This window comes from Eucalyptus grandis, chromosome 1 (genome assembly GCF_016545825.1).
Source record: "Eucalyptus grandis isolate ANBG69807.140 chromosome 1, ASM1654582v1, whole genome shotgun sequence".
NCBI classification, from domain to species: domain Eukaryota; kingdom Viridiplantae; phylum Streptophyta; class Magnoliopsida; order Myrtales; family Myrtaceae; genus Eucalyptus; species Eucalyptus grandis.
The window spans coordinates 44,893,997-44,920,123 of record NC_052612.1 but is presented as its reverse complement, the minus strand read 5'-3'; the positions used below and the strand labels follow the sequence as shown (position 1 = coordinate 44,920,123).

At 42.8% G+C, this 26,127-nt stretch overlaps 3 protein-coding genes across 3 annotated transcripts; 2 read left to right on the top strand and 1 right to left on the bottom strand.

The window, feature by feature from the left end:
- The first annotated feature begins 2,889 nt into the window (after nt 1-2,889).
- On the top strand, nt 2,890-7,898 carry LOC104445232 (nuclear transcription factor Y subunit A-7). Its single transcript, XM_010059058.3, has 6 exons — nt 2,890-3,093; nt 4,669-4,966; nt 5,670-5,791; nt 6,083-6,154; nt 6,391-6,555; nt 7,089-7,898. Exons 2-6 carry the CDS (start codon nt 4,822-4,824, stop codon nt 7,389-7,391), a joined length of 807 nt encoding a protein of 268 aa, XP_010057360.2. The 5' UTR covers nt 2,890-3,093; nt 4,669-4,821; the 3' UTR covers nt 7,392-7,898.
- Nucleotides 7,899-10,713: 2,815 nt separating this feature from the next.
- On the bottom strand, nt 10,714-14,533 carry LOC104445222 (guanylate kinase 1). The gene is made up of 10 exons (XM_039299565.1): nt 14,491-14,533; nt 13,272-13,378; nt 13,067-13,140; nt 12,853-12,982; nt 12,355-12,723; nt 11,924-12,045; nt 11,714-11,849; nt 11,537-11,582; nt 11,331-11,436; nt 10,714-11,253 (listed from the first exon to the last, which is right to left on the bottom strand). The coding sequence occupies exons 1-10, from the start codon at nt 14,531-14,533 to the stop codon at nt 11,145-11,147; spliced, it is 1,242 nt and encodes a 413-aa protein (XP_039155499.1). The 3' UTR covers nt 10,714-11,144.
- A 6,580-nt stretch (nt 14,534-21,113) lies between these two features.
- LOC104445213 (remorin 4.1) lies at nt 21,114-23,433 on the top strand. The gene is made up of 3 exons (XM_010059037.3): nt 21,114-21,530; nt 21,761-22,152; nt 22,547-23,433. The coding sequence occupies exons 1-3, from the start codon at nt 21,266-21,268 to the stop codon at nt 22,736-22,738; spliced, it is 849 nt and encodes a 282-aa protein (XP_010057339.2). The 5' UTR covers nt 21,114-21,265; the 3' UTR covers nt 22,739-23,433.
- Nucleotides 23,434-26,127: the final 2,694 nt, after the last annotated feature.

Below are 26,127 nucleotides of genomic sequence, written 5' to 3'. Positions count from 1 at the left end.
GGGGCCTTGTGTAATCCATGGATGACTGATTCCGCTTGTCTCAACTGGACAAAATTAGGTTCGCATGTCTCTTACGCGACTCCAACACAACATCTTGTGTCACATGAAACTTTAAGAAACATAAGATCAAACAAGGACCCTCTCATTCGATCCAGTAATTACCACATGCTTTGAGAACCAACTCTCAGAAAATTCATGGAACCCCTCTGGTAGGACACGTACTAGGCACGTTTTGGATTGGTTTTGCCAAAACCCTTTAAGACTCAAAGTCTCTTGGTCAAATGCTCGCAAATTTTTGGACAATTATGGAAAAATGTGATCACATTTTCCAAAGACATTTGGCCAAGGTAAGTTCGAAGTTGCTTTAGACTTTTTTCTCCCAATTTTACTCTCAATGTACTTTCATAATTATGAAAATGTCCTCGAAACTCTAATGTCGCCATCGAAGGCCTTAGCCGGCGAGCCATTACCGCTAGCCTTACCTAGGGTCGGCTTCTCGACAGCTAAGTTTCGCTTGATAAATTTTTATTTTTTTTCTCCAATTGCATTTAAGCCATCAATATATTTTTTAAATTACATTTTATCACACACTATTTAAATTTTGAAAAATCTCTGGCTTGAGGCTTTCTCTTAGGGCGGGTGGGCGAGTGGTCAGCTTCGGGAAGCAGCGGATTAGGCGAAAGGCAAAAGCAGCCAAGTCAAAACCACGATGTGACCCCCGCAACTCAAAGTGGCCGCCACCTTCCAAGGTCGAAAATCCGCGAGGCCGCAGCTATCCAGCCAAAAAGCCGACGCACCGGACAGCCGCCCGCCGGTCGGAATCCGAATCGACGACCACCTTAGGGTTTCGTCCCCCGTTCATTGGTCGCCGGTCGCGGCTGCGAGGGGGTCGACGTGGCCCTCACTGCTTTAATCCTTTTTCCTGAACCTTCTCCGAATAATCCACGTGGAGCGATCGCCGCCGCCCTGTCCCCGGCTCGCGACACGTGTGCCGCGCTCCCGCCGGGTCGCCGTCGCGAGATCCGCGCGTGGCCTGTCCCCGCCTCCCCGTAAAAGGACAGCCCCTGTCACCTAACGCCACGACAGCCTAACGGCCACGTCGCCGTTAACTAGCGGGAGATCGGGCACCACGTGTCGGGCCTCGCGCTGTCCCGCGCGGGGGCGGGGCCCACGCGCCCCTCCTGTGGCTGAACTTCCCCACGCGGGACACGTGGAGGGGACCACGGGTGCCGGAAACTGTAACGTGGTTTATAAAAAAATCGGATTTTTTTATGTTTTTTTGGGGGGAGATAATGGTTGGTTTAACGTTAAGTAGCGTGATTAACAGTTGATTAGGATGTGTCGGGACGGGTTTGCCCCCCCCTCCTGCCTGGTGCCAATGACCTCATTAGTTGATCTCCTTTGGCCACCAGTCTGTGCTCCCTGTGAGGTCATTCATCAGATAAAAATAACTTAAAAAAATAAATAAACATTTTTACATATAATAAATGATTTTTTTTTGTAATTACGTATGAGATTACGAAGGTTATGGCTCGCTGGGCTCGCCTATATTGAATCCCAATAGCGCACGGAACGGGAGATAATGAGCAAGTCATTCATTTTTAGAGTTTGGACTGCCCAATATACCAATCCAAATTCGATTTGACTTTCTATAAATAAATAAAAAATTCGACGTCTTAATCACAGCTGAGTCTAAAAACTCGTACATTGATGAAATCAATTCGGTACCATACACTGCACCCAACTTTGATCCCATTTGTAATGCATGTTCAAAGAATTTGACGACGCAAATATTTGGTTGATTTGTCTAGTATTAGCTCAGAACAAAAGCTTTTCAAGTCAATGAAAGCCTTCTCTATTGATCCAACATCTACGATCCAATTGAACGATGAGCATCGCACCAATAAACCGTTGTAGATTATTAAAAACAAAAATATAAAGAGCTAATTAGTGATAATTCAAAATCCATAAGTAGTAAATTATTGTCGAAGTTCATATGTAAAGACCTATGCAGTGGTAATTTGAAAGATTCCCAAGGGAGGAACTCCGATTTAATCGTCTTTTCATTTCCATAATTAGAAAGTTGGTGTCAAAGTTCACATGGGCATGCATAAAAACATCATCATCGTCATTATCAGTCAAGAACATTTGTGTCCGCATATCCATAACCTAAGAAAGGCAGGTATCCCTACTTCGCGAACCACTCACATCTAAATCAAAAATCCACTCCACAAGTTAGCGACTTTATCACAACCCCAATCCATTTTTTCCAAAAGGAGCCCAATTTCTCAAACTTGACGTTTGAATTCAAGACCACAAATCGCACGGATTTCTGGCCTAGAAAAATCACAATCTAATGACCTATGCCACCCCTCCGGTAGCGTTAGGGTGGGTTAGACTTAATACACATCGGGAAAATTTCTTAATCACGTTCAAACCATTCTAATCACTCAAGACCCCGACACAACTTCGATGAATTTTTTCTCTTTTTTTTCTCCAGAAATTCAGGTGATTTTATCGTCTTCGATCGTCAAGAAATTGTCGACTCGCTTCATGTCATCTTATTATCAGCGCTACGAAAGCGAGATAGACAGGGACGCAATTCTTACCTTATTTAATTAATGACGTCATTCGTCCGAGAAAATGGAGAGAGATCACGTCAGATAAACTAAACATGCCGGTAACGGCAGGGCGATTTGGTCCCGTGGGGTAAAGCGAAGGGATATTAACGTCATTGCACAACTGCGACGAGGTTGTCCGGACAGTTTGGGCATCTCCACCTGTCCCCAAGGGATCCCTCCGAAAACATTAATCAATCCAAATTATACTTTTTCAACGTCACTCCTCCGTTTTCTTGTTTTTGAAATTATCTACACTCTGTTCCATTTTTTTTTTTTTTAAATAATTTCGCGGAAAAATGATTGTTTTTCCATTTTTGGTCTCTCCCGTTTCCTAGTGATGTGATGCTATCTGCTGCTCCCCTTCTCTCGACTCCCATATATCTGAGGATTCGTCGACGGGGTTGGGATCGGCTCGTCGCCAGTAGAAGAAGCTCTGCGGGTTTTCTCTGGTTGTAGAACTGAGTTTGGAGAAGTAAGGCTCTGCCAAGTTTCCTCTTCTCTTTCTTCTTCCTCTCTCTGTGGAGTTGGTACGAGTCTGTCTGTCTCTGTCTGTCTGTGTGCTGTATGTATGTGTGTGTGTATGTACGGGTGTCTGTATGTGTGCGCGCGGGCGCGCGTGCATGAAGACGAAACTCGGGTCGATGGAGTTCTTGCTGGTGGAAGAAGTTCGGTGTCGCGAGAACTTCGCGGGGCGATCTGTACTGTTACGGCTCCAATTATTTGAAGACTGTACATCTGCTGGTTGTGTTTGTGTTCTTTCTGTGTCGCCCGTGATTGATCCGGGCTTTAATTAAAGTTCGTGAGGCATGTGAGTATGTACGTACACTTCATGCATGCATAGCATGTGTTTTTCAGCACTTCTATCAATGGAGATTCGTTATGTCCACGAGGATTATCGAGCTATTGCTTTCTAAGTGCTTATTATGGATGTATTTTGAGGGGTTTTCCTTCTATTTTCCATGCCGTGATTCGGATGAAAATCGGTTTGAGGCAATAATTTGGTTGCCTTGAATTTGGTTTTGTCTCCAATCTGATTTTAAGACGAATTGCTTATATACTTTACTTTTTATTTAGATCGAAGCGAGTGATTACAATTCAAAACTCGATCGATGGTTTGGTCACTAAGTATAAATTTAGTTGTATGGCGATCGATCGAATCGAACATGAACGTTGACTTGATCTGGCCTGTCGCTTGAATGACTTGAATTACTTGAATGGGAATCAAATGTGAAGTGTTCTTAGCTATTCGATATATTCGATATAACGGGTTTATATCTCTAGCAGAAATTCTTCTTCAACTCTTCAAGAACTATATCTTTGTTTTGAGGTCCCGAGTTTTGTTTTTTTAACTTAAATGAATGTTAGGTGATACAATAGCTGTTTAGGAGGTTCACTTTGGCAAGTAATTAGTCTGTCTCTCACCAGCTCGATCAAATTAAAGTTCTTTCGTGTTCCGTGCATTTACTCCACTTCTAAACGCAAGTAACGTTCTTATTCTTTTTTATATCTTAAATATGAGTAAAATGGCATGATTTATAGTTGGTGTTTAGCAAAGGCATTAGGTTTTAGGAGTCATTAGTGTTGATAATTGAGTGTATCATCGACTCCACATTGTGAATTCTTTTCACCAGTAGTATTGGAGATGATGTACTTCATAAAGTTTTCATTTGCTTAAATTCGGAAATTTTCATTACCTTTTCATATTTCTTTGACACGCGAGTTCTAAAATAGGAAGAATTTGTGGACTGTTCTTCAACTTGTAGATGGAAGTGTCGTTACTACTTTTTGCTTGTTTATCATTCTCAATACAAAAATACTCGAATGCATCCTTTCACCATAAGTTGGCTTAGCACCTTGAGGCAAAGCATACAAAACTGAATTTCCTAGGGATCCATGTGAGGAGATTCAGAGATTAGATTGGAAACGTTGCAACCTTCCTCTTCGGTTGTTAGTTTCGGATTATACAGGGAAATCCCATCGGGGCGGCCTTCATTCTTGCATTGGAATCGGTAGTTCCATAAGCTAAACGTTTCCCATATCTCTGCAGGAACCATTGCTGTGAATACTCTTCCTCCGGTTGCTTGTACTTGAGCAAGATGGGAAGAAACATGAATAACAAACTGGAAGTAAATCCTTATGCAAATGGAGGCGGCGTGCATCCATTCTATTCCACAAAAAACATCACGCTACCATTGTGGATATGTTGAAAAGCTTGGATGATCAGCCGACAGGAAATAATTCAGACCGTGCTTTAGGGACTAAAATTATCGGATTACGGTCGACAGGTGCTCCAGAGGTTAACGGTGTTCACCAACATAGGCACCATGCAGAGGTTTCCCAATCAGGTAATGTCACTGTGTTCGAAGAAAATAAATATGGCCATAGAATTCCTAGCCACGATAATTAATCGAGGCATCATTTATTTGGGGTTTTTACCTTTTAATGATGTTTTTCCCATATGCCAAGTTATTGAAGGAAAAAGTTTATTGTTGCATGGCATGCTATGTCGTGTTTAAAGTTCAACTTCAAGTAGGCTCAAGCATTAGTTAAACTGCCGAATGCTATACAGGTGCAATGTCTGGATGCTGAGACCTTCGAACTCTTTCCCTAATTTCCTGTTTTTGTACATGCCTGGGAAGATGGGTTTCAATATCTTTGCCTAGACTCTTAAAAGACTCTCTTTCTTTCAGAGTGAGGGATATGGCATGAAAGTATGTTTGCGTGGATCTCGTGATGAATTGTATATCGTGTTGGTTTTTGCGTGCCTTCTTCTTAGGATTGGTTAGTTGCATGTTAGTGGAAACAACAATCTCCTAGAGTTATTTGCAAGTTTTCAAGATAGCTTGTACGCACCGACCTAAAGCTCGTGAAATTAGTTCTCTTGGGTTAAAATGTGTTGCTCGAGAAGTCAATTCGACTTTCCCAAATGCTTCTGGATACTTGAGTATCTCATGGCTTTAAGTGTCTGCAATGATATATCAGCTTTTCAAGTATGAGGAAGAGGGATACTGCTATCTTCATGATGATCTGAGCTTTTATAATTTACAGGGGCAGCGATGGCAGAACTCTTTAAACAAGAGCAGAGACGTTCAACAGAGGGTGTCTCGATTCTGCTGCCAACATCAACAGACTATGCTACAGCGCCGTCCCAGCAAGTTTGCCACCCGATTGTAATCTCTCTGTCTCTCACTCACACACACACACACACACACACAGAAACACACATCGTCTTGTATGTCTGTGTGAGTGGTGGTGCGGCGATTGCATGCTTCCCATGTGTAGCATGGTGTCAGATTTTTGAACTGTTAATTGCATGTGCCGCAATCTTCATTCCTATCAATTGAGCACTTCAACAGGCTTTTTCTAGTGGGAAGAAGTCTCCAACAAACATGACATAGGGGATATTCTGGAAATAGTTATGAAAGAGGAGACCCCGTTTCTAATAAGGAACTTCCATGCAGGCATGTGGATCGTACGAATATTCTGAGCAATACCATGATGAAGTTAAGCCAGCATATGGACCTCAGATATCGGTAGGTGCTCCTCCTGCCAAATGTTGAGAACTTTAGCTTAGTTCGATCTCAGCCTACTATTGAAACCCTCAAAACGAGCATAAATGGCACGATACCATGATGAACAACCTTAGGTTTAGCTACTCAACGTGCAGATATGAACTCAGATTTTAAGCCTTGAGGTGACTGTGAGAGGGCATAGAGGCTGCACGCAGATAGAGGATTACTGATGAGATTGACGATTGCACCATGTGCAGGCACATTCTCAGTATCTCGGGTACAATTCCTTGAGATTGGGGTTGCCTCTCAGAGTGGCGGAGGAACCTGTTTATGTGAATGCCAAGCAGTACAATGGTATCTTGAGGCGAAGGCAGTCGCGAGCCAAGGCCGAGCTAGCGAGGAAGTTGATTAGAGAGAGAAAGGTAATTCTCCGTTGCATACCTTTATTAATCGAACAGAATCTTCATCACCCTAAACGACACTGTATATCCGATGCCTTTCAGTATTTGCATACATCCATGTAAAAGCCCTTTGCCTTCTTTGGCCCCAAACATTATGCCGTATCTGAATAGGCTCAACCTGAGTGAATAAAGCAGTGAGCTTATGAATTGGAAGATTCTGTATCACAGTTTGTTTATGGTCATGATCTTAGTCAACTTTGTCTTGGTCTTACGTGAACAAATTATAGTCAGATAATTGCAGCTTCACTAATGAATGTGAAGGAGTTCTAGCTTAATATAGTTTTTGCAAAATTCACTGAAGTAAAAAAGGAGAATAAAGGCATTGGACTAATATAGCAACTAGAGATATTGAACCGACGTCAGCTGCCATTACGATGTAACTTGTATAACAAATACGGTGAAGTTCCTCTCTTTCTGCAACACTTGGGATTCCTTTTAGTGATCACAAACTTCTTCCGTATGGTAATAATGCCTTGTCTTGGCTTGCCCCCCAGCCCTATCTTCACGAGTCCCGACATCTGCACGCCATGAGAAGAGCAAGAGGCTGTGGAGGCCGCTTTTTAAATACGAAGAAGCAAGACAATGCTGCAACCGATCCAACTCCTGAAGGTAGCATCAGCAGCGATTCTAGGAGTACCGGTTCAGCCAGGGAATCCTATCTGTCAAGCTCCAAACTGGCAACTTCCGCTCTATCTTTGAACGAGGATCCATCGACCAGTCTCATCAGCAAAGAAAATGTGCCTCGTGCTCAAAATGCACTTCATACGTGGGCAAACCATAGTGGCAACTATGCATGATCTCACTTGACTTCGTACCTATATCCACCTGATGATGCGCTGAAGGAGATTGCGACAGGCAACAGCTCTGAACAGCCTTTTGCAGCAGCATCATGGAAATGGGACATGATAACACAACTCTGGGCAATCAGGTTAACTAATCCAAGACACTGGGAAAAAAAAAAATCAAGTTTCAGCTTTTTTTTTTCTTTCGTGTTTTGTAGCAACCGATAGTGGCATAAGGGAGGACGGCAGCATCCTGCACGAGAGCCACGGCACCTGCTGCCTAGTCAAGGAAGTACTTATCGCACTGGATTTTCGCGACATTCTCGTGAGGGATGTGGCATTATTGCCTATTGGTGTGCTTCTAATGTAAAGAGTAAATGACCAAACCGTCTTTCGGTCTTGTGAGAAAAGAAGCTATAATGTTTATCTTCAACTCACGCGATCATGTTTATATCTTGTTGTCAACTTGTAGTTCCAAAGTCTGTACAAACTTATACTGCAACTTGTGCCCTATTTTTATCTTCGGACGGCTCCTTGGTTAGGAATTTGACCCCATCAAATAGTTCTTTCGGTGGCAGTGAAGCAGTCTTATTCGCCAGGATTCAGATTCAGGAACACTCCAGTCTTTCGCTGCTCGATGCCGAGGACATGTCTTGTGTATGATTGAAAATCAAGACCCGATGAGACGGACTAACGCACAAACTGTCGTCATTCTTATGAAGCTGGTTTCGCACGTCAAAATAGACCGTTGACCAACCCCTTCGAATCTTTTCCGCCACCACATCGAAGCGTCCGTGGATTCCACTCCCGGCGTTCCCAAAACGCCGTGGGGAATTTACTCCGGCGCGCAGAGGTGGTCCCTTCGCGAGACCTGGAAGCTGGCAGATTCACTGTCCCATCCCGTGGGTGGGGGGCCTCGTACAGAGGAACTGGAACAATCAAAAGACCCACAAAGCGCACCGACGCCTGTCTGCTGCCCCCACGCGCACGATACTTCTCCGGTGTCCGATTCGAGTTCGAGTTGTCCTGTCGATTCTAGGAAGCTTCCCCTGTTGCATCACCGACGGCAGCTGGCCGAATCCGATCGGTGTGTCGCGTTCCTAGCCTCACGGCTTAGTGGGGTTGCGCCCTTTTTATTCGAAGAGCCGAAAGGGATCGCCCGCCCACTTTCTTCCCAACTGAAAACCGCATTAAGGGTCCCGTTCTAAACTAAAAGTAGCCCCATGCCAAGTTGGGATTTTGTAGATGTGTCCAAATGAGTCATAAACCTATATATATATGAATTAAGTTATCATGTAAGTCGGTTATATTGAGTAAATGAGTAATGAATGGGTTTAAACATAATATAAGTGTTAATTGGGTCATAAATGGATTTACAAATTATTTAGACCCAACTCACATTTTTTTTTTTCTTGCTCTTGCTCAATCTCATGCTCACTCACTTCGCATTCTTACTATAGCTTGGATATGAGTTTTCCAACTTTGGATTAAATACGAAAGTGTTTTGGTAATATAGGTTGAATCGGATATGGATTAATAAATTTAAAGAATGGGTCAATTTGAAAATGAGTCACTAGAAATTGTTCTTCACTAGAAATTGTGATCAATAGCTGGAAGAGGAATTAGCATTGATATATAGAGGAGCTCTATGGTTGTGTTCCTATTAGCGTGTGCGAGTTGGGAACAAGGTCGGAATGGGGATGAGCTCCGAATAGCACAGTGGGCTTCAATTTTTGGTAAGTCTTAAGGATTAGGAAATCCGATACAATAAGTGCGTCCCATAATAGGTTTATGGATTTGCTTACCATGCTCATTCCCATCTGACATCTGGTACAACCACCCATAGATTTCATTTAGATTAGAAAATCCGATACAATAAAAGTACACCTTGCAATGAGTTTAACGATTTGCTGACCATGCAATTCTAAGGCAACATCAAAGACAACAACTCGTGGATTAGTCCTCACTCCAAGACCCAATTGGTTATTCGCATCGCATTGATTTCATCAATGAAAACTAAACAACGGAACATGAACTGAGGTAACGGGCAAGTCGTCGTCCAAAACTCAATTTATTGGTTTAGTGGTAGTGTTATGTGCGTTTTGCACAAAGCTCTTCATGGGTATCGATCATTATTCGTGAATTATCTCAAATTGATTTAAAGCCTCTGATTTCGTTTATTTTGCAAAAAAAAAAAATGATTTTGAAAATATTTTTGAAAAAAAAATTATTTATATCGCTTGAAATAATTAGATAATAAATAATTTTGTAGACAATGAAGGTACTATTACTTATTGCGAAATAAACGCAGCGTTCGTACCGTCCCCAGTTTTCCGCAATCTTACCAAACAGCACATGCTGGACGCCCCCACAGCGTGAAGCTGACGGCTGCGTATTGACCTGAAATTAGGGAGCGCCTGGTCATTTGGGTTCCATGCCATCAAGTTGGACTTTTCTTGGTTCGTATAAGTCAAGTCGGCAAATCCATCTGGTCAGTCCACCCATTTGACCGTCGCCCACAAGATCTGACCGACCGACCGCACTATCTAATATGCATGCGTCCCGTTAGATAGTACCATCAAAAAATTTAAATTTATAATGTATAAAGTGTATATAAAAGCTCATGCATTTTTGTCAACTCATTCATTAACCTTAAGTTTACCAATGATCTTAAACATTTTCAAATTTTGCTAATTGAATCTGCCCAAGTAATTTCCACCAAAATCAACCATTCTAATTTTAATAATTTTTCAATTTTTTTTCAATTTTTTTTCTCTCTCCTTCGGTTTAAAGGGCCACCGGCCACTAGGCGATGGCCCACAACCCCCACCGTTCCTAGGCAAGGGCCATTAACCCTCATAGCCCCACTAAGTATAGAAGCATGATCTATGATCTCTTATCGACACAATATCAAAGTTATTATAGATGTGACAGAGGGCCACTAACCCTCGTAGACCCACTAAGTATAGAAGCATGATCTCTTACTGACACAACATCAAAGTTATTATAGATGTGATGGACAATAGAAGACATGATTGTATAGCCATTTATTAAGATAAGTTAAATGCTATCCAAATAGTGCATGATGATTTTTTTCATTAATGCACAAACATATTGAAATTGACTTTTATTTCATCCAATATCACATTCGCCTTGTCTTCACTTCATGGGTGAACAAAACTTGAGTTTGAGGGGATTTTAGATATACATTCGATTATTGCGTAGTATTACGAATTTTGAGATTAGGTTTACTGCAGCTTACATTAATTGTGAGTAGTTTAATTGTCTTCTCACCCACGTGCAGGGGACTTGCACTCTTCCTTATTTTCATTACTCGTTTACGTAAATGCAAACTCTCAATCAAAAGTCAACAGTACATAGAAGTCAAGAATTAAGATCGCTTCTCAGCTGACTACTATTTCAGAGAAAGAATGCCCTGTTTTCCAATATTCTCACAAGATCTTTCCCTCCCAAAACAGGCAACTTTCTAACGGGCAATACATCAGACCACTTGTAGATGACGCAGATGCCGCGGAACTGAGAACTCACCGATGCCCAATATAGAAAAAAAAATCAGACTAGCAAGAAGCAAAGTATGCTTCTGAAAATCCCAAAGAATCTAGAAAATCCGGTCTCAGCAATTGTCCATGAACATAGAGCCCCTCATGTTCGTCGACCTCACTCTGTGATGTTAAAAAGTTATGACAAGAAGATATCCCAAAATCGACGTAGTTAGTGGCAAGGGCGACATGGCAGGCACCGACTTGGTCATCTGACCTCTTTTAATTCATCTGAAAATGAATTAACTGCATACAAGTCTAACCCCCTTGTATGGCCAGGTGCCCCACCCCTGAGACGGGAGACGTCCAACACAATCCTGCCGTACCGCAACAAGTTAGATTTCATAGATAGGCTCAAAAGCACGCATGAGAGAGAGAGAGAGAGAGAGTTTACCGATTCTTGGATGCCTTCTCCAACTCCTGGGTTCCACAATCTATAATGATCTGATTATCCAATTCTGATGCTGAATGAACCACAGGCAGATCAAACCCTCTAGACACTGTATTAGGATTTGAACACGTTAAATTTCACTTACAAAAAGCAAGATAGCAAATATAGATGTTAATTGCAAAATATAAGCTATATGAAGATGTTTTCACCTGGGTTGGGGGCTGCTCCGACGTTTCCATCTAGTCCCAGGACTTCCTGCACAATAGAAAAATCACCACAGAGGTATGCTAAACCGTCACAAGGTTGTTCATCAATTTTACTGAGCCAAAAAAATATACATGGCACGACTGAAAAATGATGATGAGACACAAAAAGAGCAGAATCACCTTAAGTCTCTGATAACAGTCTTCGAGTTCATCATTATACAAAATATGGTCAAAAAGGCCTGATGATATTCCTTGTTCAAGCTCTGCCTCAGCGTTTCGAAGACGCTTTGAAATCTGTGCCTCAGTTTCAGTTCCCCTGTTACACGTGTGGATTTAAACCAATATCTCGAATGCACAAGGACATGAGTGTCTTGCTGCTCAAATGCTAACCTGGCACGAAGTCGCCTTTCAAGCTCCTCCATCGAGGGTGGACGAATAAAGATAAAAATAGCTTCCACAGGACTTTGCCGAACAGATCTCGCCCCTTGAACATCAATATCAAGGATGCATCTCTAAAAGTCATATGAAAGTTTGTGATTAAAAGACGGCAGAAAAAATCTCATTATAACAAGCTTCAACTGGAAAATTGTGCAGATAGATCGATCACAACAAACATAAAGAAACAAGGTACCCTAAATCAACAGATAGCAAGTTCGGCAAATACATAACATCAGATGTTGCATATACCATAAAAACAAAAATTAAGAGTTGAAAAATCTCCTCGTCAACAAAGGGAGGCTGCACTGGTCAAAAACTGACGATGGCTGTTGTATTGACTCACTACAAACTATTTTTGAGCATGGATTTGCAGAAACCTATACCTTTCCCTCATCGGCTACAACTTCAACTGCTTCGATACTAGTCCCGTAAAGATTCCCGTGAACTGATGCATACTCGAGGAACTTTCCATCTTTTATCTCTTTCTCCATGACACTTTTCTCTGTGAAATGGTAATGGACCCCATCTTCCTCCTTGACTCTTGGAGCCCTGGTCGTATGGCTTACAGAAAACCCAAACATCGATGGATATTCCTTCATAAGTTTATTTATCAGGGTACCCTTGCCCACACCAGAAGGACCACTAATCACAATTGGCATCTCAGCATCGCCTCTCACACCCTTACTCCATGCAACAACCTCAGTGTTCCCACCATGCATTGTCTTCTGATCTCGGACATATTGGGTATCCAACTGTAAGAGTTCGGTCAAATTAATATCTTAAGACAGAAAGAGAATCTAAGAACCATAATAAGTTGCAAACAAGGGACTGGAGTTTAGGCTATAACTGCTAAAAGAACACATAAGCAGCAAGAGACAGACCTCAAGGAACCATAAGCAATCATCTGGGCTTGCTCCCTTCTTAATAATCAATATGCGGTCCTCATTCAGAAGTACTGCTAAATGGCCTTTGCAAGCCCTTGGTTTAGTCCCCAGTACAACAGGATGAACCCTATAAACTTAACCATCAATTACAGATCTCGACTCTCACTAAAGTAAGGATTACCCAGCTCCCCGGGTGGAGTTAGAAGCTCACCATTGCGCTGTTGATTCATCGTATATTCGGACACCTAGAGATGTCGATTTCCCATCAGATCCCTCGATAACATACTGCAAAGGATAGAAATTTTCTACTTGGTAAAAGGATCCTCACAGTGGAAGCCAACTGATCGTATGAACAAATGTAGGTACGAGGGGAAAGTTTTAGGGAAATTCAAACTCAGAGCATCGTAGCATCATACTTTTTTATTCCCAGTTACGATGGCAGTCTCGGCGCTCTTGGATTTTAAAGTATTTCCATTCGCAAACTCCTTGAGCGGATTCTCATAGCAAAAAGCGGAGCTTCTCCCTGGCAACCCATCAAGCAGAACACATCAGATCACCGAATCTAGAAACATCATCAAATCGCATTGCTCCCAAAAAACTCCTCTTTTTCTTACCAAGCGTTAAGCAAAAATTTAAACTTTAAGAGGCTCACCATTGGGAATCTTAATTCTTCACTCTAGAGAAGCCCTGCTCAACAAGGAATCCAAAAAGAAAACATCAGATACATCCCGTATTTCCTGGATCTAACATTGATGACAACAAACATCAATCAAGGACGGACCGAAACACAGAGCCGCCACTAGCATTAATCCTCGAAGATCACGGAGGCCGCACCGAAGCAACAAGACTCGAGCGATTCACAAATCGCGACGCGAAGACAACAAATTCAAACAGAAAGTTGCAAAGAATAGCCAAAGAAGCCACATTCACGAGCTCATTCCCTTCTCAACACGAGCTCAAAAACTTCCAAAAAGAACCGAACGGATCGACGCAAAAGCAGACCGCCAAAACAAAATCCCACCTCCCAATCAAGTCGAAGGATAAAAAAAAAAAAAAACACAACAGATCACGCACGAAACGAATCAGGTCCCGAAGCCAACAAGACAAACGCGCCGCGCGGAACACACGAAACGGAAAAGCTCCCGCGTCAGAATACCTTCGCTTGGCGGCGGGCGGCGAGCGGCGGCTGGCGGCTGGCGGCTGGCGGCGGCGGCGGCGGTTCCACCGACGGAAGCGGAGCTGGAGCTCGTCCCGGTCGAGACCCGGCAATACCCCTTACCCCCCCACACGCCCGAAGAAGGAGAGAAAGAGCGGAGACGGAGCACGAATGCTTCGGGAGCACGCGATGGCGTGGCCTTTTTCCGAGCTCAAGTGGCCCTCGGAATGCCGAAATAAGAGAAAAATAATACGGGGAAGGAGGAGGGCGAGAAAAAGAGGAAAAACTAGTCACGAGAAGCGGTCGCAGGAAAAGATTTCGCAGCAATTCTAGTATTTGTAGGAGATGGAAAAAGAAGAGAGAGAAAATAGGTGTTGGAAAGTACGGGGTGGTGGCTCTCGGTAGCATTCATTTCACGGAACAAGCAACACTGGCTTCTTTTCCCCTTTATTTTTCAAATTTATTTATTGATTACTCACCTTCTTTTTTAAGGTTCGGCAGCTTCTTGAGAAGCTTCCCCATAAATTTCCTCTTTTTCTTATATGAATTATATATATTTTTGTTTGGTCTCTTCTATTTTCTGATTTTAATTTGGTGTTAGTGAGAGGAGGGGGAAAAAGAGGGAGAAATTTCTTATTGGGTGTAGACCCGCTTTTGAAAGCCTCCCTTTCGGAAGAATCCAACGACGGGGAGGTTTCTTGGTAGATAAATGCGCCGCGACTTTGGAAAGAAAGAAGAAGACTCCGCGTTATTCTCTCGATTTTTTTTTTGTTTTCCATTTGACTTGGAAAAATTGAAATGGAGCAGTTGGAATCACGTCTCCCCGCTCGATCAGTTTGTAACTCACGCCAGGTCCAACTTTCAGCAACTCGGATTCCGAGGGAAGAAAGCAACGTCCCAAAATTGAGAATTTCGTTTTCTCAGTACTTATTTATTTCTCGCGCGTACTCTAAATTAATATGTACCCTTTTATCGTATTTTCTCTCTTAGGGAAAATGACGAAATCTCGGCATCATAAGAAGCTCTACCGAGTTCGAGATGAGCCTCGAGTCTTAATAAAGTTAAGGGAGAAAAAAAGGGTTATGCATACGTGGCACACGTGTAAATAATTTATGAGAAGATTAATCATTATGATAAGATACTTGAGAAATAAGTATTTATTAGGTAATGCTGAGGCAATGTTTCATCGGGTTCTAGTCTAAACCCCACTTGGCAACTAGATGGGCCCTTCTTGGCCATTTAAGGATTCTCAGAGTTTTTATCTCTCGTTATTTTTTTTTTTTTTGGTGACTTTATCTCTCATTATTGATCCCTTTAAAGTGCTAAAATGGTCAATTCCTTCCCTATTTTTCATTTAATTTTGTTATCTTCTACCAAACGTACTTGACATGTCAAGTTGAATTTTCAACAACTCGGATCTCGAGGGAAGAAAAAGAAGTTCCAAAATCGAGAAATTTATTTTCTTGATACATATTTTCCCCCCCGTGTATTCCAAACCAACATGTACCTTTTATCCTATCTTTTTTCTTGACAGGCGAAGGGACAGGATCTGAGGACCATAACAAGTTTTACCTTTGTTCAAGATGAACACAAGGTCTCGACTAGCTAAGGTATCTGTCAAATAAGCATTTGCAAGGTAATCGCGAGCAATCAAGTTCAAAGAACAGTCAACATAATGCTAGGGTAATTTTATAATGGGTTTTAGCCTAAACCCACTTGGCAACTAGATGTGCCCCACTTGGCCATTTAAAGATTCTCAAAGTTTTTATCTTCATCATCGATGCCTTTAGAGTGCTGAAATGGTGAATTCCTCCCCTGAATTTTTAAAATGTTTTTGTTGTCCAAGTTTACTAAATGGGTCAAGTTGATTTGAAAGAGATAGCGGAAACAGAGCAATAAGTTACAAAAAGTATGCCGACTTCAACTTTGCAAATCCAAAAGCGTCCAGCCATAACTTTGCTGTTCCGTTTTGACTACGTTTCCAAGAAAATTCGCGGACCAATCAGAATCGGGTCTTCCCCCCCTCGGCGGTCCGAATCTTGTCGTGGATTTCAGTGGGAAGGGGGCCCCCCTCTTCCCGCCCGCGGGGGCATCGATTCGGGACCGATTTGAATCGTGGCTTTCGCAAAAGCAAGGACCATTGGAAACAGAGGTGTGTCGTGGAGTCGGAATCCAACCCCCGACCGACCCCACGACAGAAGGCTGCCGCCCGCCATGCTCCTTTCCTACTTGCTTTAGAGAGTAATTTCGGAATCTGCGGAATTGATTGGCCCGGCGACAAAGGCGCCGCTCCTCTCTCTCTCTCTCTCTCTCAAGAAATTGCGGATTCGATTCGTATCGTGAACAGACCTCCTAAAATGCCTTGCGCTGGGTTGCCTCGCTATGGCACATGTTGTGCAGAGAAAAGCGTCCCGTTCACTAGCATGTTGACACGATTGCGGTCATGGCCCGTCAAGCAAACTTTGAATCTATAGTTTGAATTGGTCTGAGTCTAAGGATAGACTTGATTGCAGGCATTCGTAAGTGGGACTCATAAGTAGGGGTGTCAAAAAAGCTTGCACCAACCTAACTCAACCCCGACTCGAAAATTTAGGATATTTTGGGATCAAGATTTAGTCTTTTTCGGGTGGGGATTTTTATGTGTTAGTATTAATAAGGTTAGATCGATGCGAGTTTTTTTTGTACTCTTGTATGTAAAGTAGTTTTGAATAAATTTTTGATTTTGCCCTTTTAATTGAACCATTTTATAATATTCTAGTATGATCCGACCCATTCTATTATGTTATATTATATTCGAGTCTTGGGCAAGTCTGGTCAAGTCAATCGTGACCTTATAAAGCTTTTGGTCGAGTTGAGTATCGTGAACACTTTGATTCAACTTGACCCATTGACATGCTTACTCGTAGGTTAGTCACAACGCCCAACCCAATTCCATTGTTCGTGTCAGACTTTTTAAAAGATGCACATATATTTCGATTTGACATGTACTGATGACTAAGACAAGACATTTCAACTTAGCCCACTTTCGCAAGTCCTGCCCACTTGGACTTGGGATTGGGTGAGAAGATAATATGTAATCATGTCAAGCTTTGTAATCAGATAGAAAATTAAGTGCAAATTAGCTTTTTCATCTATGGAATAAATGAGTGTTTACTTTTCTACCAAATATAAGGTTTTGTGACATCTTTTTCCTTTTTAGTGTTTGGGATTTCACATCTTGTTAATATCAAACCCCATAGATATTTCAAAATTCTTACCTAAGGGCATTTAAATATTTTGAAATCATATCAATTTTTTTATAAAGCATTCATGCTAAAATAGTTTTTGATTTTGCCGGAAAAAGTCGAAATGTGTTTCTAACTTGAAAAGGGACAAAAATACATGATTTGCTCTTTGTTGTTTAATTTGATGATATTTAGCATGGAAAATGATTTAAATGTGGATCCAAACTACTCGCAAAGCTTTCTACATCAGTTTTCTCTCTCTCTCTGAATAAAAAGTTATCCTATGATATCGTGGAGGCATATCCATTAGAATCCGTTCATACTAGTCATATTCTCTTTTTCTTTTATCATTCACAAATCAGTATATCATTCCTCACGACCCTTCAAATCGCCACCATATCCCTCGATTATTCTTCACGATGCGGTGATTTTGCTTTTCAAGTTCCCTTTTACGAGGGAATAGCATCGATCCCCATATACCAACACAAGTCGCAACTAGCCAACTCGTGAAGCTAGGACTTTGCGAAGAACACGCTACTTATTATTGAGCATGCGATTCTTAATGCGACGGTTATTCTTGTGGCATGCGTAATCGGTATCTTCAATAACAAAATAATTTTTTTAATCGAATGTGCCTAGTCAGTGTTTAGAATACACTAGCTAGAAAGATAACTTGCGGAGCGCTGCTCTCTTCATCATCAATGATGGAACAACCTCACTGGGCTTTTGGCCCGACTAATGTAGGATTGGCATTCTAGAACCTGTTGTCTTGGGCTATTGTTTCGCTCAAATTGGCGACAGAGAATCGCAAATCGTGCGTGCTGCTTTTGGGCTCGATCCAGTGGAATGCTTGAAGATTGCACGAAAAATCTGAACATGAAATCCTGAAAGCTAAAGAGTTTGGAAGGTTAGGAATTAGGAAAATGGAAAAGAGAATATAGATTTATAGTATTTAGTAGGGACAAGTTATACGCAATACTAGGAATTCGTCCTTGAAGATCGCTTAGGAATCTTCAAGGAGAATCTTCAAGGACGGGGATAAGTACTTGCGAGGTCCAATGGGTCTGATCGATTTTTAGTATTTAATTTTCGAATATTCATCTATTTGTTATTGAGGATCACTGAAGGACACAGATGAGTACTTGCGAGGTCCAATCGAGTCCAACTGATATTTTAGTATTTAACTTTTGAACATTTGTCTATTCATCCTTGAAGATCATTTAAGGACAGGGACGAGTACTTGCAAGGTCCAATCAGGTCTAACTGATATTTTAGTACGTATCTTTCGAACATTCATTTATACCATCCGTCTTCTCTTGGAATTTAACAAGGGGGTGAGGGATGCTTGAATCTAGACCTGTACGAGAAGAACAATATTTTCGACTCAACTAAATCCAATCGCACAACGTGTTTGCTAATAGTAGTGTGCAAAAGGATTGGAAATCGTTTGCGACCGGATTGAATTGGTTTAGAACTAGTGGTTTTCATGGGGACCAGCCCGATTTTCGATTTTAAGTGTGGAATTACCCACTCGGACCGAACTGATACATTCATATATACATTTTTCTAAATTTTTATGTTTTAACTTTTCAAATCAACACTCTAGTTTTCTTTTTGTCTCTCTCCATCTCTCACTTCACTCATCTTGCGTCTTCCCATCCCTCTCTCACTCTCGTTCTAGATCACCACTAACCTTGTTGCTCCCTCCATCACTCTCACTTTAGGTCTCCTCTAGCCTTCGACCTTGTCCCTTACTCTAAAGTCTCACACTTCTTCTAGAGTAGGACGTTTTGATCGGTTCCATGAACTCACCGGGGAATCGATGATTCTCGATTGAGTCAATGGAATTGATGGGCTATTCCGGATTCTAATTTTTCAGAACCGCTCTTTAGTGGATGGTCTCCACTCTCAATATCAGGATGGGAACCATCCACCCTCAAAACCGATCACCCTTGCTCGTCGATCTTCCCATTCTCCAATATGCTCAAGTACGCCTTGCATCCACTTCTTCCCTCTTTCGTCCGAAAGGGGTTCGGGAACTACGTCTCCCCGGGTCCATGGGCCTGGCCTACGAACCGTCGCATCGTGGAGAGGACCACTACCAAATGGGCCCACCCAAGGACCCAAATCCAACCGCCGAGGAACTTCCCCATAAAACACGGCTAACCCAAAGCCTCGTACTCGACCGCAAACGTCCCTGTCAAGACGCTAAGATTCTTTTTTTTAGTTACCGAAGCTTTTATGATTTAACCCCCCAAGTGCCAGTCGCCATCTGCTCCCCCCAAAAAAAGAAAAGATAGAAAAAAACGATACGACAGGAACAGAAACGAGTCGCCATCTCCATCCCCATCCCCAGCTTTCTTAACAGAAGCCACCAAGCAATCCTCCTCTAATCTTTCGATAAAAAAAAAAAAAATAAAAAATCCTCCTCTAATCTAATTGGGGAACGCGTGTCCCGCCCTCCGGACTCTCCATTGCATCAGCCAACGATGTCCACTCCCTCGCGGGCCCACGTGGATGCGCCCCATTGGCCGAGCCCTCCTCACAGCCCTTTTTATTTATTTATTTTTAATTTCGAAAGGCGTGCAGAAATATGCGCGTCCGATATATATAAAACACGAAAAAGTAAGCAATTTTGGAGATAATGTTGATTAAAACACGCGAGACGTGGTCAGCTGGGAAACCCCGGGATTACCGATCTCTGTCCGGCCGACGCACACGTGGCGCCCGCCGGGTGGACTCCGGCCGGGAGATTTTCCCGGGAGCAATTATTAGGTGGACGGGACCCGCGTGAATCCGGCACGTTCGCGGACGTCGGATCGATATGAGGAACCGTCGAGTCGAAATCCGACGGCCTCGATGGTCCGAACGCACCTTGAGGAAAGTTCGTCCCCTGCATGGAAGAAAGGTACGTGATTTCCGCCGCGTGGGTCCGGGCCCTCTCGGAGACCGCCACGTGTGCCCATCACAGGGCCGTGACGGCAACCTCCGGTGACAGGTGTGTAGGTTCTGAGTAGACTGGAGGGGGACTGCCGGGTAAGCGTGGGGCCCTTGCACTGTTTCGACCGACACTAACTCCAAAGTTTTATTTATCAACAGATCCTGTTGATAATTACTAGGATTCTAAGTGGGAAGAATTAACTAGAGACGCTCTCGACTTTTTAAAAAGGGACCCTTATCACAAATTCTTGCAATCGTGCCCTTCGATTTCAGCTGGTGATGCCTTTTTGGCCCACCCGTTATCTCCATAGCCAAATAGCAAATCCACTTTTCGAAATGCACATGTACTGTGTTCATGATCTTTAACTATTTAATTTATGATCAGATTGACAAATCATCAAAATATTAGTTAAATTAAAAGATTTAGAACTAAATTGATATAAGTATAATAAATTTATAATTTTTTTGATAAATCTTTTAAGAATTATAGATAGAGGAGGAAATGATGTAAAAGATCATGCAATGTTTGATGGCCATTTAAAAGAGAGGAATTAGGTAGAGAGAGAAGGAAGGAAAGGTAACGAAAACCTTATGCACGAGCGCAATAGGAGAGAGGCAAGAAGCCAAACTTCTGTCAATCGGGCAGAAGTGACCAATTTGGGAATCATTAGCAAATAAGATCTACCCTTTGGGCTTACCTAACTTTGCTTTATTAAGGGGGAGGGCGATTACTGGAAATCACTCTGGCGACCGCTCGAAGTCAAGCAAATGTCCATTTTAGTACATTAGATCCGGGCTGTCGAATTTGATGGATCTTGTATTGTATATTTGTCTCGCGTAAAATCGACAAAGAATTAACCTCGGGTTCAATTCAGTACGTGTATCACGTCCACCAAAATGATTTCTTTACTTTGAATTCCCTGTACCTTCAACGCGTCACGCGTGTGGTTCTCATTCCTTCATATAACGACGCCACGAGACAAAAACAGGAGGAGGACAGAACACGAACCTATGATTAAACCCTTTCTCTCGCTACCTCGTCATTCCTAGTCCTCTCTCTCGCTTTCTAGATCTTGCTCACTTCCCTGATATGCTGAGCATCGAAAACCATCGCCAGAGGCCTACCACAAGCAGCAGCACCGGATCAGTCGACGACGACGATGAGCAGCAGTTCAGAGACATCCACGCCCTGACCCCGCCGCCCCCGCCGCCGGCCCCGCCCTCTAGCCGCAGGAGAGACCCGTGGGAGACGGGCAGCCACGGACGGTCGTCCTCTCTGTCCATGGGCAGCGACGTGGCCTCCAGCGAGAACTTCACCACCATGAGCAGAGAGTTCAGCGCCCTCGTCATCGCCGGTAAGGCCACCGATCAAAATAATTCTGCTTGATTTAGTTGGACTGTGCAACAGTCACTCGTTAAAGCTGCTACAGAACGAGGCTGATCGTACTGATAACTTCTCCACCGTGTTCTCTAAATCTTTCACGGTCGTAGAGCGATGCGAATTCCGTTGTATGATTTGTACGCGATGTATGCAAAGAACTGGGTATGAAGGATGACACGGCGCGAACTGCATGGCCTCTTGCAGGCTCTGCCATCAGCACCGAGACCGAGCACGGGACGAGCAACGGCGGGAACGGGAACAACTTGACGATGATCGGAGAAGAAGACGACGGCACTCCGGTGGAGGAGACGAACCCACTGGCGATCGTCCCGGACAACAATCCCCTGGACGAGGTTAGGCGGAGCGTTAGCCCTCCGAGGCGACCGGGGCCAAGCGTGGCCGGCGGCGGCGGCGGCCCGGGAGACCAGGTGACGGTGCAGAGGGTGAAGAAGGAGGAGGTGGAGGCGAAGATAAGCGCGTGGCAGAACGCGAAGGTGGCCAAGATCAACAACAGGTTCAAGCGGGAGGACGCCGTCATCGGCGGCTGGGAGAGCGAGCAGGTCCACAAGGCCTCTTCTTGGATGAAGAAGGTCGAGGTACGTGCATAATCAAAGCGATCTGGATAAGGGTTTTCTGGAATTTTATTATTTTTACCAACTGATTCATTCAGCTTAAACTGGAGTAGTGGATTAACGTAATTCGCTCCGAAATGATGACCCGTTTGACCACAAGATGGTCCATCTGCTGGATGCATTTATATCAGTTGCATGGAAATTAATGCCACGCAATGATTGAAAGAGCATAGTTTAAGCTAAAACTCCTAAAAGTCTCCTCAAGTTGAGGGCTTAATCACCTGACGAGATTATTCCCTAATCTATCGCTAAGACCAAGTCAATCAATAGGATCGATGTTCTTATATGTAAGAAGCCTAGGATTGATTGGCTTGTCGTCTGGTCACTTAGATCGATATCAATGAATTTGATGCTGCAGAGGAAGCTGGAGGAGAAGAGGGCGAAGGCCTTGGAGAAGATGCAGAACGACATCGCCAAAGCGCGCCGGAAGGCGGAGGAGAGGCGGGCAAGCGCAGAGGCCAAGCGGGGGACCAAGGCCGCCAGGGTCCTGGAGATCGCCAACCTGATGAGGGCCGTCGGTCGGGCACCCGCCAAGAGATCCTTCTTCTGATGTGTTGTAGTAACATATATACCAAAAGAACAACCAAAAAAAGAAAAAAAAAAAAAAAAAAAAAAAGGACAGAGGGTGTTGAGTGTAATTATGTTAAATTATGGGCATGGGAAAATAAGTGCCCCTTCAACAATTTTAGGCCTCCTTCGACCTTTTTCTGGAACGGGGCAACATTGGAAGGCGAGCGTGTTGGATTTCGGACCGTCTTTTTTCAGTTTAGGAACTGTGAATTGAATGGTGTTTGCCGAGGGGCTCTCTCGGGGGCGTTGTGTCGTCAATTGCTCTTTTCAATTTGCCTTCTTAGAAAGGGCATCTTGTGTTATTGGCGGATGTTGCCTGACAAGCATCTTGTATGTATTAAATTGAACCCGGATCGTTATGAGATTTGCCAAATCTTATAATTCGGAGTCAATTTGGTATCTGTACCGTCACTCAGTAAAAATGTTTTAGGTGTGTGCTTGCGATGAACTGAAGGAACAGCCTTTTTTTGTATATATATGTGGTCTAGGTGGGTGCAAGAAGTTGATGCCAATTTGGCTAAGGTGGTTGACCTGAAGCTGATGGGTCGGTGCATCTGCTTTTGGTGATGTGATGTTAATTTGTGCACCAGTCAAATTTCTCTCTGATGTAAAGGCTGCTTATCTACTGTGGAGTCACGAGCTCTGAGGAAATTTGCAATTTCACGTTGATCTCATTTTACCAGCTTTCCATTTAGAAAGGGAGACTGGGTGGAGCAATCTCTGTATAATATTTACCACTCCGGTTCAGATGCACGATGTGCATCTAATGTCCCTGTCATGTTAGTATAGGCAATCAAGTCAAGGCTTTTGTGCTTTCATATGGGAAATGAGAGAAAATGGAGGGATTGAAAATTGAAGTCATAAATTTTTAACTTTTGGCCATTTCCGTGACAGGAGAGGGCCAGAGGGGAGGATAATTTTAAATATGTGGTGCTTTCTCTGAAAAATTTGTTCTACTCAAAAGTAAATTTTTGCCTTTTTGGCTCGTTTGAGCATAACGTCTGGCAACGTATGCTAAAGCATTCTACCTTAAGAACATGCCTGAGAAGATTTACTTATCGGCCGAAAGCATAAGAGGACAAGAATGAAAAAGTGCACTTTCCCTCGTAGATAATTAGATGGATACGGTAGACGCACTTGATGTTCGGCGGTAACACTGTAGATTACGTTTAGTTCGGTTTTTTTAAAAGTCTTTTGGGACTCCAAAGATTCTTAAGCTGAAGTTTTCTATTCTCAAAATTCTTTAACCCAATGCAACTCCCGTTCAGCATTTGCATTTCGATATTTGGGGAATGCTGCAAGTAGGCGAATGAATTATTTTTCTTATAATCTTGTTTTCACTGATATTTTCATACTCCACCTCTACCCTTATTAAGGACAAATTGTGGTTGGGATTTGCGGAGGAGCTAGAGAGATGGTGGCGAAGGGTCAACTAGGGTTGTGCGATACCGGCGTTGCCTCACCGAGGTTGCACTATCTCGATGAGCCGTCAACTAGGACATGCGGCGTTGGTAGCCCATCACCTCCTAGGGTCACCTACCTTGACGTCAACTAAGATAGGGTTGCAATACCTGTCATTTGTTGATCTTGGCAGCCTTCACCTAGGGTTGCATTGACACTGGATTTGTAGATCTGGCTCACCTAAGGTCACATAACCCGGGTGCTGCCTCATTTAGAGTTGTGCGATCGTAATGACCCTTGCGTGAGCTGTCCTCCATCACCTAAGCTCTCTCTCTCTCTCTCTCTCTTTGTGAAATTTCTCTATAGAATAAAGTGCAAGATTGCGTAAAAGAATTATTTATCTAAAGTCATGTGTGTTTCATGAAACCCCATCTTGTATTTATGCAAAAATTAAATCAAACGCACCAAATCTGATAAAGTGCACAGATTTCCAATGGCGTAATTGGATCGAGGATATACATATCCAATCCATGAGCGAAGAGAAGCCACCATTTTATCTAGAGACATACCAAATGAAACGCACCAAGTCCTTCGCATTATACTGTGGTGAAACAAGATATTTTCCCACTAACCCCCTTTTTTTAAAACATAGGAAATCTCCCTTTTTCGATGTGCTGGCCTCCATTCTGTCTCACTGGTTTCTCTTGATTTTTGTTCAGGCGAACTTATCCATCGACATAAATTAAATTGGACATCTCGATAAATTACATGCATTAGTGCTTTTTATTCCACAAAATCCGCTACTTTAGACTTAACAAGACACTGTTTATCCGACTGATAAGAGAATCCTCGACATATTCGCAAAAACTGACAGATGAAAGTGGACGCAAATCAGGAATTAAAATAACGCCGAAAGTGCTTCAGAACAAATTTTCATGGGGCCGACTTACGCTCCACCGGAAAAGCAAACACTTTCTTTTGGAATAACGACTTCTATCGAATGGAAAGGCCAAACATGACTGTTCTCTAAAGTAATATTAATCGCATTTGATGCTCCAATCGCATTCTTAGTTCCTGCTATCTAACGAGCAATCAAAAGAAAACTATATTTATAGATTTTTGTCTCATGACGAGATGGATCCTTAGTGCGACATGTGAATGATGATATATCCGGCACGGCACATATTTGATTGACTAATGAAAATATGTTAAATGAACTCAAATTAGAAGTATTTTCCCTCGAGTGATGCACACCGCTTTATGCTTCGATAAACTAATATTTTCAAAAAGTTTAGGAAATGTGCAAGAGACGGAAGTTTACTGAGAATTGTGTACATATGCATAACCTAGGGTTAACAAGTGGTTTAGCTTGAGAATGGAATTGAGACGATTCTCAAATCTTAATCATGTTGTTCAATTGCAATTGTTGATTAATCATATTAGCAATGCGATATACTTTTCAACCAATCTTACATTTGAATTTCGAAAACTCTCGTCATCCGGTGAGTTGTTTCTTCAAATATCGCTGTTGCGCAATGTATCCGATGCATCATATGCCTTTTTCTCATTTCATTTGTTAAGAAATCTTCTACTCTCCAACTCATCAAGCCTTCTCTACAATCTCCATGGGTCAATGGCCCACAAAACCAATCGTCCGGACTGGGGCCCATTGTTCCAGTCCACGGGCTGAGGAACGAAGGCCCAAAAAAAACAATTGCCAGGCCCAAGAGTGTAGCAGATGGATCCTGCGAGATGGACCGGCCCATGGACGGCCCGACCTGCTAGAGTGTATACCCTCAACTAGAATATCCCATGTACCTAGTGTGGAAGATCCTCTTGGGACTTTTGATTTTTAGTACTCTTCCCTCTTTCTTAGCATATTTTCCTCGACTACGGCTTATTTGTTATTTCTCTTCCCTTCTAACTTAGGTGGTGATGTTTTTACTTGACCGAAATGACAGAACTCTC